Here is a 17728-nt window from a genome sequence, read left to right on the forward strand (position 1 = left end):
AATAAAAGTATTAGTCAGAGGGCAGAAGAGGGGTTGTTGAGGTGGTTTGGTCATTTAGAGAGAATGGATCACAGTAGAATGACATGGAAAGCATATAAATCTATAGGGGAAGGAAGGCGGGGTAGGGGTCGTCCTCGAAAGGGTTGGAGAGAGGGGGTAAAGGAGGTTTTGTGGGTAAGGGGCTTGGACTTCCAGCAAGCGTGCGTGAGCGTGTTAGATAGGAGTGAATGGAGACGAATGGTACTTGGGACCTGACGATCTGTTGGAGTGTGAGCAGGGTAATATTTAGTGAAGGGATTCAGGGAAACCGGTTATTTTCATATAGTCGGACTTGAGTCCTGGAAATGGGAAGTACAATGCCTGCACTTTAAAGGAGGGGTTTGGGATATTGGCAGTTTGGAGGGATATGTTGTGTATCTTTATATGTTTATGCTTCTAGACTGTTGTATTCTGAGCACCTCTGCAAAAACAGTGATAATGTGCGAGTGTGGTGAAAGTGTTGAATGATGATGAAAGTATTTTCTTTTTGGGGATTTTCTTTCTTTTTTGGGTCACCCTGCCTCGGTGGGAGACGGCCGACTTGTTGAAAAAAAAAAAAAAAAAAAAAAAAATTCAGGGAAACCGGTTATTTTTATATAGTCGGACTTGAGTCCTGGAAATGGGAAGTACAATGCCTGCACTTTAAAGGAGGAGTTCGGGATATTAGCAGTTTGGAGGGATATGTTGTGTATATAGGTATATGCTTCTAAACTGTTGTGTTCTGAGCATCTCTGCAAAAGCAGTGATTTTATGTGAGTGAGGTGAAAGTGTTGAATGATGATGAAAGAATTTTCTTTTTGGGGATTTTCTTTCTTTTTTGGGTCACCCTGCCTCGGTGGGAGACGGCCGACTTGTTAAAAAAAAAGAAAAGGAAAAATATATATATATATACAACCTACACAACGTGTTACTGAGCTACAAGTCATTGTGACCAATAACAATAATTTTATGAAGGTAAATCCATGTGTAAACAAAACTGACATGCATAAAAATGACTAACATGCGGGTACACTGATATTGCAATACAACAAAATTCAAGATTTTTTTTTTTCAAGACAGTTAAAGATAAGCTTCTATTAAATCAAATGTGTCACTGACGCTTACAAAAATTACAACATATCTACTGTACGGTAAGACCATAATTTTGGATGCTTCACACACCATACTACAGATCTCATAACGTTCACTCTACTCTCAGTACTACTACCCGAACCTATCATGTGTACTATCACAATATCACCAGAACTCATCATATTTATTTAGCACATTACCACCAAAGCTATGTTGAAAATGGTATAAAATACAGACAAGCTGAAGATTAAGACACGTGTACAACAGTTGGTTATCTTTAATGATGAAACGTTTCGCATATACAGTAGGCTTCTTCAGTCACATTACAGAGGGAGCAGGTGTAGTAGTGAGATAAAGACGATGTAATCAGTCCACCAGAGCTCATCGTGGCATGTGCACTTCTCACACCATACTCCAAGAAACCATCCTAACATCTGTACTCCATAAGAGCAGTTCAAACAGAACACATCTTAACACCTAGTTCGCTCGCAGAAAGCTCAACAAACAATATGAAAGAACCTGGGTTTGATGATCGGTTCAGCTAAGAGGTATGTGCAAAGCTTCTTACACCCACTACCCATGTTCATCCTAGGAGGGGAACTCTAATGAAAAGAATACAGTGATTTTCTTGGCTTTTCAGAGGTAAAAAAAATAATTTCTGACTCACCAGGCGGGGCTTACAAAGTCTGAGAAGCATGAGGGCGTTGTAGTCTGAAATTCTCCCTCTGGGGGCCTCAGGTACTCCCCGGCATCCAGGCAACCCTACGTCCTGCGGTGGTACGAGGGTTATATCTCCTCTATGAGGTTCTCGGGGGCAGTCATTTGCTGTTATTTATATTATCAAATTTACAGTCAATAAACTCAGGTTTCCTTTCTGCATAGTCAGCATAAATGGATCACTAAAGGAATGAAGGTTGAATCATTCTAAACGATTCCCGAGACTATATTTCAGCTCATCAAAATGACAATGACCGAAATATAAATAAACATACATAATTATTGCTAAGCTTTCCAGCATAACAATGACTGAGATATCTTAAATTTTAAAAGTCCGCAGATTAATTTTTACGTTACATGAAAATGAATATGCCTTTCATATACATCTAAGCAGAAGCAATGATTAATTTTAGGTTCCTCAATATTAAAAAAAAAAATTTGGTTTCATAACCTAAGGGACCTCTAATTTCGCAAGAGCTCTGAGGGTCAGACTGGTTCTGTGTTGTCTGAAGATCATTGTTCTAAGTACCTGTTTAAACACGACTCAAAATTTCAAATTTCAGAAACCCCTCCTTAGTGACTCAATTTTATTTTCCTACAATAGAATTCGTCATTTTACTTTCAAACATTTCTCAAATGAAAAAACAATTAATAACAAGCACAAATCATAAGTATTTTTTTTTACCAAATCCCATTTTTGTTATTTAGTAATTTAGTATGACATTTGTGCTCTCATTTTCTACTCTGAAAATAATTAACTTTTTTTGTAAATACTAGTCATTTAATTTATTAGTTGAAGAATGCCTACACTAAAAAATCTGTTTAGAAAATATTAGGATGTTATATTGCATACACTTCCCTGAGACCACTGAGCTTCTTCGATGTCATACATCAAATCCAATATCATGTAACAAAGTGAAAATTTTATTATATATTCCTGGAAAGGGATTTAAACTAGAAAGCAATTAATACACAGTATGAAAAGTTATCAGGACACAAAAACCATTATTAAAACTGCTCGTGTTACTTCCTATGACAGCACCTGATAACTTACATTCGGTCAACTTACCAGAAGAAGTACTGTTACGTTCGTCTCCACGCTGCTGCTGCCAGCATGTCTATCGTCAGTGCCCCTGCAGAGTTACTACAGTACCAAAACAATGTTGGTACAGTGACCACTAATACTTTATTATACATACCGTTATAAATCTTACCACCATAACCACTAAAACTACCACTAAAAATAATAGTAACATTACCAGCACTACAGTTAAGCTTTCCCAATACACATGGTATTATCATTACTACCGGAAGTTTTAACCACCCTAAGTACTACCAGCACCTCCATAAGGTTTGAACTCTACACATGATATACAGCTACCATAAGTATCAGCAGTACTGCACTTAATGTTAACTGGGGCACTACTACCGTCACAAGGGTGCGCAGGATGAGCTGTAGACGGGCTCCTCCCAGCAGGTCACTGGCTATGCTGTCGAACTCTGGTTCCAGTACCGCCATGGTCTTCAGAAGGGCGTGCTACCCATTGTTACCGACGGAAGAAGCCAATTAGCAGAAGATGGAAAACACACGAGAGTTTGAGGTGTGCACAGCATCCAGGATCAAAGAATGGATGACAAAGATGCTGGGGATGTTGGTACTTATCAGGTTTGGGAATTGCAGGGTAAGGTTTATCAGGAAAGCGAGACGAGGGAAAAATAAAAAATTAGAATAGAGCCATATTTCATATCTACTGTGGCATAAGCAAGACTGTACAAAGATTTGCAAAGCTGGGACGTTGCCGTGATGATAATCTATTTTATATTTAAAAGAAAAACTAAATGAATCATGTTTTAAAAGAAAATTCTCAGTCTATTGTTTTTGATATTCTCTAAAAATGTAGCGTAATGGTAATTTTTATATTCACCTTACAACGCTTCAACTTCGTACACAAACTTTGCAGCCACTTTTACTTTGGAAATTATATGTTCATTTATCGTGAATTATTTAAAAATTCCTACAATCTGGTTAAAAAAGCGCGGAATTAAAAATTACTGTGACACGAATACAACATAGGATAAGCTTCAAGCTACATAACTGGAATACAAGTTATTACAGATGCATCACACAACTGTTAGTTATCAAAAGCAAATGAGAGTAAGCTGCACATACTTGAAAGTCTCAGAATCACTGACCTAATACTCGTACCTCTGGCGAACATAAGTAAAGTTATATGTAAGCAGTTAAACATGCTTATTGTCACTATCCAAACACAACGCAAAGGAACTGTATCATTGTGCTACACGTATCACATACAAGACCAGTTTTTAGGGCAAGCTTTTCTATACTCGTGTACAAATACAAAGTTGATCTTTAGAGCAAAGCGTCAAAATAACAGTTTACGTTCACAGAACCAATTTTTAAAATAACACAGCAATACTTTTTTTAACATACATCTCTCGTCCATGTCCGTGCGAGACGCTTGCCACTCACTGACCTCGTCCACAGTAGAGGGGTCGAGAATGACCTGCCAGACCCTAGGCTTGAGAGCATTCTCGTGGGCAGAAACGGCTGCACACAAGGCAGTGGTAAAGGCGAGACGATGGGCAGGGTGGAGAGCACGGCTGACATGTGTCACCACCAGCTGCGTCACACTACACACCAAGGAGTCGATCCTCTGGTCGAAGCTCAGTGCCTCAGTCCTGTCGCCGCTTTTGATACAAACGGAGAACAGCTGTTGGAGGTGGGTAAGAAGGATCATCAAATACGCTAAAAGAGAGAGAGAGAGATCTAGAGGAACATCTACGGAAAAAACTGTGCCAATTGTGATATAAGCGGATAATTTAAGTAAAAGATATTTTGTTCTACAGAAAAGGTAACTGAGGATAACCAACCTGGATAAATCCAAGTCAGTATTATAGGCTGCTTCCTAAGGCCATTTATGAAAAACTAGGACTTGCTGTCCGAGGGTCACCAACATCGATTAGAGGGTTAAGCACAATTCTCGGTTATGAGATGCATAAACCGCTAAATTCGTCATAACACGTAAAATCAAGCATCTTCACCCATATACCCCGATCCTACTTCCCTGTCACTCATAAATTCTCAGCCTACTTCCCTAGCTTTCCGTATATATCGTTATTCTACTTTCCTATACATGTTTATCATGTTTATTAAAACATTTTTTCATGTACTGTATATTAACGTTGTTGATTATGTATGTTAATAATATGCTAATATGTCTTGAAAATGCTTGGTACTGTATGGTGATCATGCTTGTTAATTTATATTATGTCTTTTACTATATATTATGCCTTTGATATACCTTTGATGGGTTTGGAGTTTTCGAAATCCCACAGCCTTTCTCTGGTGCTGGCCTGGTAAACTCTGCTGTTGCTGTTGGCTACCAACTGACCCACATATTTATCATAACCTGCCTCATCCGGCCGCCACTTGGCATAGGTACTTATCGAGTTTCCTCTTGAGTATGTCTACATTTGTTCCTGCAGGTTTTTTAATATCTTCTCATAAAATGTTGAAAAGTCAGGGCCTACAGATGTTGCACACGGTGCCCCTGCTTTTCACTGGGTTTATTTTACAATTACTCCCTTATCTCTTACTCCAGCATACTTGAAAGGCAGTGTGCAGGTTTGGAACTAAACCCTCAAGCACCTTCCCCGTACATATCATGTATCTCCATATCTCCGCTCTAATGAATACGTATATGGGTTGACTAATGCCTGTTACCCTTATGCTAATCAGTCTTTTAATGAATGTTGACCAATGTCTGTGTTAGTCAATGTTTATCATGGGGTGGAACAGTGTCTGTGAAAACTCACGTGGAGGAAGTGCTGGAAAGAGAAGATGTAGTTGGCGTTGAGGTTGCTGAGGGCGGTTGAGGTGGAGAAGAGAAGTCTGGCGCGGGTGGCAACTGGTCGGTACTTGTCCCGTACATTGCCGATTTTCTGCAATGTCCGCCGACACTCGGCCAGACGCGTCCGGAACTCAGCTGATGTCGACTATAAATCACCAAGGAAGAAGCGAAAACCACAATGAAGTATTAATGTGCATCTCTTGTCGGAGAATATGCGTCAACTTATATTTAATCTAGCATATCTGAAAAATAATTAAAAAGCAATATTTGTAAATTATTAATCTACAAACTCTTCCATGAAAGTCAAAGGGTCGCTAAACTAATTCCATTATCTAGCGTCTTACCCTACTAATCAAGTATTTAAGGGTTTAAAGTGGCATCTGATTTATTCCACTGCGTCACCTCTCTCAAGTCTGTATTTTCTTTTACCCTCTTCATACATTACCCAGGCTCACCTTAGCTTCATAGAAGGCAGCCAGGAGCTCTTCGTTGTCGAGGAGTGCGGTGGAGGCCTGCGTGAGTTTCTTAAGGATGTTGTCATCGACAGTGGCAAGAGATTTTTGGTCACGGGCGATGGTGGCCGTCAAGTTGGCTCGCTGCTCGAATAGGTCCTCTCGCTCCATCTTCAGTACGTCGCTAACACCGTAACACAAATCTACTTACCCACTTAATGGTAATTACAAAAGGTAAACTCTCTGTCATCTAAAAATTACGATTGAATGAAATTCTAAGTTAAGTTTAAATTTTCTTACTTTAACTACAGTGTTTCAGTTTGATGTTCTGAACTCTCTATTTAAAGGACAATACGTATTTGTCATTCAGCTTGATTATAGCAGCTATAAAACTTAGGAAAATTCCTGTATACTAAATAAAACAGATGATGGAATTTAGTGCTGATAAATACCATGTACTGGAAACGGGAGAAAAAAATCAGAAAGGATAAAGAATGAAGACTGACAAGGGATCTAGGAGTAATTATTAATATAAGTTGTCACCAGATTATATAAATGAACTTGTGAAAAACGCATGCTACACTGGCTATCTATATAATAATTTCAAATATACGACTAGATAAAGACTGACAAAGGTGACTAAAACAAATTAGGAGAAATATCGGAATATGCAGCCGCTGCGTGTTATTCACACTTAAAAAAAATGAAGCTAAATATAAGCTACAAAATAGATCCCAGAGTTAAAAAATGTCAGATATGTCTGAAAAGGCTGCCGAAGAGACACTGGGAATGTTTTTCTTACAAACAGTGAATGAAGAATAGAATATATTGAGAGGTACTGGAACAACCATTGGAAAAAAATATGATTAACGTATTAATGAAACGAGTCACTACAAACATAAGTACTTTAGGAGCTTTTGAAGAATGAAGACTAATAATGTTGCTACAATACACACTTAAGTAGTCGTTCTTCGAGGACGAGAGGCGGGAGAGCGAAGGAGACACGAGTAAGATAAACACACAAATCAGGTGGCAGGCAAGGAGCGGAGCTGCCAGTCACCAGCACCATCACCACGTCTACCTTGGTTCCATCACTTCCCTGCAAACATATGCACAACGCTCACATTATTATTATTATTATTATTATTATTATTATTATTATTATTTATTATTCTTAACACATCGGCCGTTTCCCACCAAGGTAGGGTGGCCCGAAAAAGAAAAACTTTCACCATCATTCACTCCATCACTGTTTTGCCAGAGGCATGCTTACACTAGTTATAAAACTGCAACATTAACACCCCTCCTTCAGAGGGCAGACACTGTACTTCCCATCCCCAGGACTCGAGCCCGGCCTGCCGGTTTCAAAGAATCCCTTCATAAATGTTACCTTGCTCACACTCCAACAGCACGTCAAGTCCCAAAAACCATTTGTCTCCATTCACTCCTATCCAATACGCTCACGCATGCTTATCGGAAGTCCAAGCCCCTCGCACACAAAACCTCCTTTACCCCCTCCCTCCAACATTTATTAGGCCGACCCCTAATCTGCCTTCCCACCACTACAGATTTATACACTGTCGAAGTCACTCTATTTTGTGTGAGATGTGAAAATGATTTAAAAAAAACCGACAAGTTGAAGATTGAGACACTTATGCAACAAATAGGAATCTTTAATGAGGAAACGTTTCGCTACACAGTGGCTTCATCAGTCCAATACAAAGCAGAAAGGTGTAAGGAGAGGAGGAGTTTTGGGTAATCAGTCCCTCAGCCTGGAGTCGATGTGTTCAGTCCATCAGTCTTGTATAATGTACATTCTACAAGACTGGTGGACTGAACACATCGACTCCAGGCTGAGGGACTGAATACCTAAAACTCCTCCTCTCCTTACACCTTTCTGCTTTTTATTTGACTGATGAAGCCACTGTGAGGCGAAACGTTTCCTCAATAAGGATTCCCATATGTTGCAAAAGTGTCTCAATCTTCATTCTATTTTGTTCCAGCCTCTCTCAAGTGGTATTTTAGCAATATCAAACTACGGCTAACCGGGGATCGAACCCGTATTGTTTTATCCCGCCTCCTGGGACGCAAGTGGTTAGAACGTCGTGAGTTTTGACTTGCTTCCCAGGAAGCCGGCTAAAACAACAAAGGTTCGATCCCCGGCTAGCCGCAATTTGTTACTGATATATATTATATATATATATATATATATATATATATATATATATATATATATATATATATATATAATTTATATTTGTATATAAATATATAATTTATATTTATATATATAATTTATATATATATATATATATATATATATATATATATATATATATATATATATATATATATATATAGATACATACACATACATGTGTGTGTGTGTGTGTGTGTGTGTGTGTGTGTGTGTGTGTGTGCATTATACATACATATGTAGAGGTGTTTATCTCTCGGTGTATAGACATCGAGAGTTAAGTATCTCTTAGTGTATAAGTTTGTTTTAATCACCTTTCTTTAAGGATTAAAGTATTCTCTATATTTAAAAAAAAAAAGTAGTTGATAAGCTTTAAACACAGGTAAGTCTATGTATGATACAATGGGTTTAGATCTGGCTACGAGGTTAATAATAACTTCTCTTAGAAAACAATGACTAACGTTTCAAGATAGCTTTAAAAATTACGACTAATCACCAGATTTCAATAAATAGTGACCGTACACATAATATTTCTAGGAATTAATGTTTAGATTGCTGCAGTTTAAAAAATAGTTATACAAATACACTAGTTCTCTAAACAAAGAAATTTATGCTTTGCTACTTAAATATTAACAGACAATTTCACGTTCAAATAATTTTAGAGGAACCTGTAAGTCGTAACAAAAGTAAAAGAAACTTAGCAGCCTTTATATTTATAAAGATGAGTTTTTGCTTTGGCTAATTAGAGAAATTCACGTTGATATTGGTCATACTATTTTCTTTGCAACTCTGCCTGTTATACACGGTTATCCACCGGGAAGTGTGGATTCTCTTCAATTTATAACACGATCAGCAAGATAAATAATTAGGATGGTGACACATCAGTGCATGTGATGAATGGCTAACCTGGATATTCTTAGGAGCCTCCAAGACCTTCCTCAGGTTATGGGTGAGGTAGGTAGGCGTATGCAAGATGAGGATAGGGCGGCGGGCATAGGCAGCGGCAAGGACCTTGTTTGGCAAGGCGTCGTCTCCTGCCTGCAGGACAGCCAAGCCTCCAGTGTCTTCATGCATCCGCGTCAGCCACTGTACGCACTGCACAGGAAGACATCCACCATAAAAGCTCAAACGAACCCACAAGGCGACAATAAAACAGAAAGCAAAATTACTGTATATTTCGACCTCACACTGATGCCCTCTTCAGCACACTAAGATGTTCACAACAGATGAAGCTATATACAGAGTAGGACATATAATCAAAGCACCTATCATAATGTTTTAAGATATTGTATAACATCATGTAGAAAGCACATTACTAGTGGTCAAACCTGCGATCAAACACCCGAAGAGGCAGTACAGAGCACCAGCAATGAAAATGGAAAAATACACTATCCCTTATGAGGCTAGTACACTTGTCAAGTAATGACCAAGGCTCCACTGGTGGGCCATCATATGACTAAAAGTCCCGCGTCAGGAAACACTTGTTCAGTTTCCTGACGAGTCTTCCCTAACACAGGATTCTTGAATATCTCATTGAGACAACGGTTAAAAATGTTTTACTGACATCTTGAAGGGATTCTAAAAAAATGAGTTGGGGTGACCCCTCCCAAAAGTGTAGGCTAAATCTACCAGGTGGCAAAATTCAAAAGTCGGCTCTAGCTTTCCATACAGGGATTTATATTTCCAAATACTATATAGATTTTCGGGACTCAGAATTAAATATTGGATTAAATTACCAGGAAAAAATGTTCGGTCTTCGGTAATGCTAGTTGATAATTTCTTTGATATATCTGATTGTTAAGACCTTGAGGAACAGTATGTCGGTATATTATTATTATTACATTCACAGGAGTGCTAAACATATGGGATCATAGACTCTGGAGAATATACTCAAAGCTTGTCTAGTTAATAATTCAAAGTTGTCACAAGGTTTTCTTAAGCAAAGTCATAACCGAGATACAGTAAATATCACTGTAAAGATATTTATAATGAGGCATATAATTATTCAGAAAAGGCGTGCATGAGCGTGTTCGATAGGAGTGAATGGAGACGAATGGTATTTGGGAGCTGACGATCTGTTGGAGTGAGCAGGGTAATATTTAGTGAATGGATTCAGAGAAACCGGTTATTTTTATATAGTCGGACTTGAGTCCTGGAAATGGGAAGTACAATGCCTGCACTCTAAAGGAGGGGTTTTGGGATATTAGCAGTTTGGAGGGATATGTTGTGTATCTTTATACGTATATGCTTCTAAACTGTTGTATTCTGAGCACCTCTGCAAAAACAGTGATTATGTGTGATTGAGGTGAAAGTGTTGAATGATGAAAGTATTTTCTTTTTGGGGATTTTCTTTCTTTTCGGGTCACCCTGCCGTCATTCAACACTTTCACCACAATCACACATTATCACTGTTTTTGCAGAGGTGCTCAGAATACAACAGTTTAGAAGCATATACGTATAAAGATACACAACATATCCCTCCAAACTGCCAATATCCCAAACCCCTCCTTTAAAGTGCAGGCATTGTACTTCCCATTTCCAGGACTCAAGTCCGACTATATGAAAATAACCGGTTTCCCTGAATCCCTTCACTAAATATTACCCTGCTCACACTCCAACAGATCGTCAGGTCCCAAGTACCATTCGTCTCCATTCACTCCTATCTAACACGCTCACGCACGCTTGCTGGAAGTCCAAGCGCCTTGCCCACAAAGCCTCCTTTACCCCCTCTCTCCAACCCTTTCGAGGACGACCCCTACCCCGCCTTCCTGCCCCTATACATTTATATGCTTTCCATGTCATTCTACTTTGATCCATTCTCTCTAAATGACCAAACCACCTCAACAACCCCTCTTCTGCCCTCTGACTAATACTTTTATTAAGATAAGATAAGATAAGATAAGATTTCGTTCGGATTTTTAACCCCGGAGGGTTAGCCACCCAGGATAACCCAAGAAAGTCAGTGCGTCATCGAGGATTGTCTAACTTATTTCCATTGGGGTCCTTAATCTTGTCCCCCAGGATGCGACCCACACCAGTCGACTAACACCCAGGTACCTATTTGCTGCTAGGTGAACAGGACAACAGGTGTAAGGAAACGTGTCGAAATGTTTCCACCCGCCGGGAATCGAACCCGGACCCTCCGTGTGTGAAGCGGGAGCTTTAGCCACCAGGCCACCGGGCCACACCTTTTCCTAATTTCCACACTCCGAATTTTCTGCATAATATTTACACCACACATTGCCCTTAGACAGGACATCTCCACTGCCTCCAACTGTCTCCTCGCTGCTGCATTTACCGCCCAAGCTTCACACCCATATAAGAGTGTTGGTACTACTATACTTTCATACATTCCCTTCTTTGCCTCCATAGATAACGTTTTTTGACTCCACATATACCTCAATGCACCACTCACCTTTTTTCCCTCATCAATTCTATGATTAACCTCATCCTTCATAAATCCATCCGCCGACACGTCAACTCCCAAGTATCTGAAAACATTCACTTCTTCCATACTCCTCCTCCCCAATTTGATATCCAATTTTTCTTTATCTAAATCATTTGATACCCTCATCACCTTACTCTTTTCTATGTTCACTTTCAACTTTCTACCTTTACACACATTCCCAAAATCATCCACTGACCTTTGCATTTTTTCTTTAGAATCTCCCATAAGCACAGTATCATCAGCAAAAAGTAACTGTGTTAATTCCCATTTTGAATTTGATTCCCCATAATTTAATCCCACCCCTCTCCCGAACACCCTAGCATTTACTTCTTTTACAACCCCATCTATAAATATATTAAACAACCATGGTGACATTACACATCCCTGTCTAAGACTTACTTTTACCGGGAAGTAGTCTCCCTCTATTCTACACACCCTAACCTGAGCCTCACTATCCTCATAAAAACTCTTTACAGCATTTAGTAACTTACCACCTATTCCACATACTTGCAACATCTGCCACATTGCTCCCCTATCCACTCTATCATATGCCTTTTCTAAATCCATAAATGCAATAAAAACTTCCCTACCTTTATCTAAATACTGTTCACATATATGCTTCAATGTAAACACTTGATCTACACACCCCCTACCCACTCTGAAACATCCTTGCTCATCCGCAATCCTACATTCTGTCTTACCTCTAATTGTTTCAATTATAACCCTACCGTACACTTTTCCTGGTATACTCAATAAACTTATTCCTCTATAATTTTTACAATCTCTTTTGTCCCCTTTCCCTTTATATAAAGGGACTATACATGCTCTCCGCCAATCCTTAGGTACCTTCCCCTCTTTCATACATTAATTAAACAAAAGTACCAACCACTCCAACACTATATCCCCCCCCTGCTTTTAACATTTCTGTCATGATCCCATCAGTTCCAGCTGCTTTACCCCCTTTCATTCTACGTAATGCCTCACGTACCTCCCCCACACTTACATTCTGCTCTTCTTCACTCCTAAAAGATGGTATACCTCCCTGACCAGTGCATGAAATTACCGCCTCCCTTTCTTCCTCAACATTTAAAAGTTCCTCAAAATATTCTCGCCATCTACCTAATACCTCCCTCTCCCCATCTACTAACTCCCCTACTCTGCTTTTAACTGACAAATCCATACTTTCCCTAGGCTTTCTTAACTTGTTTAACTCACTCCAAAAATTTTTCTTATTTTCATTAAAATTTCTTGACAGTGCCTCTCCCACTCTATCATCTGCTCTCCTTTTGCACTCTCTCACCACTCTCTTCACCTTTCTTTTACTGTCCATATACTCTGCTTTCCTTATAACACTTCTGCTTTGTAAAAACCTCTCATAAGCTAACTTTTTCTCTTTTATCACACCCTTTACTTCATCATTCCACCAATCACTCCTCTTTCCACCTGCCCCCACCCTCCTATAACCACAAACTTCTGTCCCACATTCTAATACTGCATTTTTAAAACTATTCCTGCCCTCTTCAACACCCCCACTACTCATCTTTGCACTAGCCCACCTTCTGCCAACAGTCGCTTATATCTCCCCCGAACTTCCTCCTCCCTCTTACTTGTTGTTGCCACCTTCCTCTTTTCCCATCTACCTCTTACTCTAACTGTAGCTACAACTAAATAATGATCCGATATATCAGTTGCCCCTCTATAAACATGTACATCCTGGAGCCTACCCATCAACCTTTTATCCACCAATACATAATCTAACAAACTACTTTCATTACGTGCTACATCATACCTTGTATATTTATTTATCCTCTTTTTCATAAAATATGTATTACTTATTACCAAATCTCTTTCTACACATAGCTCAATTAAAGGCTTCCCATTTACATTTACCCCTGGCACCCCAAATTTACCTACTACTTCCTCCCTAACATTTTTACCCACTTTAGCATTGAAATCCCCAACCACCATTACTCTCACACTTGATTCAAAACTCCCCACGCATTCACTCAACATTTCCCAAAATCTCTCTCTCTCCTCTACACTTCTCTCTTCTCCAGGTGCATACACGCTTACTATAACCCACTTTTCACATCCAATCTTTATTTTACTCCACATAATCCTTGAATTAATACATTTATAGTCCCTCTTTTCCTGCCATAGCTTATCCTTCAACATTATTGCTACTCCTTCTTTAGCTCTAACTCTATTTGAAACCCCTGACCTAATCCCATTTATTCCTCTCCATTGAAACTCTCCCACCCCCTTCAGCTTTGTTTCACTTAAAGCCAGGACATCCAACTTCTTCTCATTCATAACATCCACAATCATCTCTTTCTTATCATTTGCACAACATCCACGCACATTCAGACTTCCCACTTTGACCATTTTCTTCTTCTTATTCTTTTTAGTAATCTTTACAGGAAAAGGGGTTACTAGCCCATTGTTCCCGGCATTTTAGTTGACTTTTACAATACGCATGGCTTACGGAGGAAAGATTCTTATTCCACTTCCCCACGGATATAAAAGGAAAAGTAGTAAGACCAAGAACTATTAAGATAAAATCAAAGAATAAAGAATAAACGTGTACATGTATGTGTAGTGTGACCTAAGTGTAAGTAGAAGTAGCAAGACATACCTGTAATCTTGCATATTAATGAGACAGGCAAAAGACACCAGCAATCCTACCATCATGTAAAACAATTACAGGCTTTTGTTTTACATTCACTTGGCAGGACGGTAGTACCTCCCTGGGTGGTTGCTGTCTACCAACCTACTACCTAGATATATATATATATATATATATATATATATATATATATATATATATATATATATATATATATATATATACATTACATAAGTCCGTAAGTCAAAAGGACTGAAATCTACAGGTATTTCAGTCAATAAATTTTGTATTATATTTTTTCCTTCCGAAACTGAAACGGACATGAAAGTGATGTAAAAAAATAAGTAAAAAAAATCATGCAGGCTTTGATGAATATCTTAAAGCAACAGGATTAGACAACAAGAAAATAACAATAAACTGCAAATAACGAAAGATGAATAAATGAAGTTTAATTATAAAAGTCCCCTTATGATGGTGCAAAGATACATATCACCTGAGACCAATATATAAGTGCCAGGAGATCCAGTCTCTCACCATATGATCTGGGTCCAGAACCAGGGTCCTCCTGGCGGCGGCTTTGACGAAAGCAGCCTGCAAGAAGCATGCAGGATCGCAGTACAGGTCAGCAGCTTCCCAAGACTCCCGAGTCTCAGTTGTGCTCAGCGTCTCCACCAGACTGGTTGGGACGAAACGAAAACGTGAGAGACATGGCTCGTAGCTTAGTGAACACCTAAGCACCTGGGTTCAATCCCAGGCCAGTGGAAACGATGACAAATCTCTTTCAACTGTTGCCCATGTTCATCTAGCAGTAAATATATACCTGAGTATGAGCAGATTGTTGCGGTTCACATTCTTGGGGAAGTACTACAATTTTATATTTAATTTTCATATACTACTGTCAATTAAAGAAACAATTTAGTCACATGAATTCAGAGCTGGTAATATTTTGAAGGTATCAACTTTCCTCTTCAAGACAGCTAGGAATGTGTTGATAATTTCCCTCTTTTAAGAAATTATGTCTGTTTCCAGATCTGGATCTAATTACTTTTATTCAGGTGTACATTATGATGTGTTTCGCTTTCGCATCTCGATAAAAATTTAGGAATTTAAAGCTTTCCTTCTATTAGCTTAGGTGTTTTAATTAGTGAAGGCAGTGACTGTTCTTTATACATTGTATAAGTTTCTTCACTTCTGTTATATGGTATGACTTGTTACAACGTGCATTTCTTCAGTAAAGACTAACAATACAATTGACAAACTAAACACATCCGTAATACACAAAATCTCGCATCAATCACCAATTTTAGGGTAAACAAAAGGTCTTACTCATATTTCTTGGGAGTGATGATGCCGGTGCCAGTAAGTATGGAGACGACCTGGTGAAGGAGGCGATCCCTCTGAGGAGGCAGCAGGGAAGCCAAGTAAGCCACGGCCACGCCCCCTAGTGTACACTCCCCGTACACGCTCTCAACCTCGCTCATTAGCACCTGTAACGAGATATGACCGACGTTCAAATCTAATAGTGAAGCTGGAGGCACTGGCAGACCATGTGGTTCATTTACCGATGATCCTGGGGTGGTGACGAGGTCTCGCCAGGCAGTCTTTAAAAAGTTTCTTCCACACACTTCAGTTGGGGTGCCTTGATGCTTGCGAAGATCTCTTGATCCGAGGAATTGGGGATATAATCTCTCGAATCACTTGATTATATCCCATTCCCCAGGGGCTATATGACCCTTAGTGTTTCTGAGTTCCTTACAAATGTAATAATCATGATTGGTTATAAATGGTACGGCGATACCCACAAACCGTGGAAAAGGACACCTGAAACAGTTCAAGACATTTATTAAAGGAAACACTGCATCATTCATTGCGAAACGTTTCCTATAATAAATGTTCTAAACTGTTCACAAGTGTCCTTTGCTACACTAACAATAATTTTTGCTGTCACCATAGCGCACTCCCCACCCATTATATCCCCAATATCCACGGTATTGAATACAGTCTTCATTCATTATCCCTGTATACATCTCAAATTTCTCCCCAGCAACTCTAATATTCATAAACAGGTAAACTTTCACACCTTTATCTTTGCTGACCATCTTGAATCCTCGTCAGCGAGGACGGTGGTGAGCCTGGTACAGCGCTGCAGCCTGGCCGTGGCTCGCTTGATGCTGCCCTCCAACTGCTGCCGCCGGCATACACAACCCTCATAGCGAGCCTGTAGCTCACTCAGCTCCCGTTCGCTCTGGCCCAGCTGCTGCTGGAGCTGACGCTGCTCCAGCTGAATGCCACTTAAATCACGCTCCAACTCCGCAAGTCTAATCAACAGACAATATAGTACAATTTTTTAACGATATAGTTAATATTACATTCATACAGTGCAACGTCGTATTCAATGTATAACGTTCAACTGTTTATTTAAAGACACTGAAGTTCATAAAAGAGCAAACATTAAATGTAAATTATCAAATACTCACCTTAGTTTTTTTGGTTCAACATTGCGAATGACTTGAGCGTAGTGTTCCAGAGCCTTGAGCCAGGCACACAGTGGACGACAAGGCTTTGACACCTTCCCTACCTGTGCCAAATGCCAAAAATGTAATTAATTATAAAAACGAAGCCGTAAGCCCAGTCATACTGGCAGGACGTGTAGCCACAGATCATGAATCATATATAGACATTATCATGTGTTTTCTTTCATAAATGCATTAATTAAAACTTAACGACAGACGCTATGTCACGCCTACAGCACCTCCTCCGGGAGAAACTTGGGATTCTCAGTGTATTTCTTGAGTTTCCTAAGGGTAGCATCTGAGATGGTGTCTTTCTCGATCTCTAGGAGCTTCTTGGTCATGGTTGGGTCTCCCAGGAGCGTCTTCATTGCTGACCACTCCAGTCTGATGGAGGAACACACCAGGTGAACACAGAAAAAAGAGATGTGGCAAATTTATTTCTTCGGCAGGAATGCGCTCTTACGATTAATGTCGTTGTCTATGCGGCCAAATCTCATGCAATAGGGAAGGTAACCTTATATATATATGGTTCACAAAACACGCATTCCCATACTCAAAAAATCCTACTATTAGCATGAAGTTCTCCTACTGACTTTATCGTTTTTCGGTATAAAACGCAATGCATATACTATACTATTTTTTCATCCTTGCCACAACACTTAACAAGAAGTGAAGCAAAGGGTCTTCCTGTAACATACAGTCCAGGTTTTGCCTCTCACGTTATATACATACAGACTAACAGTTCTAAACATAATAAGATGTCGATTCAGTCGTAATATTTAATGTCTTCGAC

The 17728-nt window shown here is 39.4% G+C and overlaps 1 protein-coding gene across 1 annotated transcript in view; it reads right to left on the reverse strand.

The window, feature by feature from the left end:
* The window catches only part of LOC128689224 (dynein axonemal heavy chain 6-like), a 75789-nt gene that overhangs the window by 22061 nt on the left and 36000 nt on the right, over positions 1–17728 (reverse strand). The window contains exons 22-33 of the mRNA XM_070086322.1: positions 17175–17319; positions 16900–17000; positions 16503–16740; positions 15749–15909; positions 14957–15098; positions 9255–9443; positions 7108–7250; positions 6155–6335; positions 5665–5844; positions 4323–4559; positions 3257–3364; positions 1778–1879 (exon numbers count right to left, since the gene is read on the reverse strand). Of these exons, the coding sequence (XP_069942423.1) occupies positions 1778–1879; positions 3257–3364; positions 4323–4559; positions 5665–5844; positions 6155–6335; positions 7108–7250; positions 9255–9443; positions 14957–15098; positions 15749–15909; positions 16503–16740; positions 16900–17000; positions 17175–17319 (1927 nt within the window). The remainder of the gene's footprint in view (positions 1–1777; positions 1880–3256; positions 3365–4322; positions 4560–5664; positions 5845–6154; positions 6336–7107; positions 7251–9254; positions 9444–14956; positions 15099–15748; positions 15910–16502; positions 16741–16899; positions 17001–17174; positions 17320–17728) is intronic.

Source organism: Cherax quadricarinatus, chromosome 18 (assembly GCF_038502225.1).
Source record: "Cherax quadricarinatus isolate ZL_2023a chromosome 18, ASM3850222v1, whole genome shotgun sequence".
Taxonomy (NCBI): Eukaryota; Metazoa; Arthropoda; class Malacostraca; order Decapoda; family Parastacidae; genus Cherax; species Cherax quadricarinatus.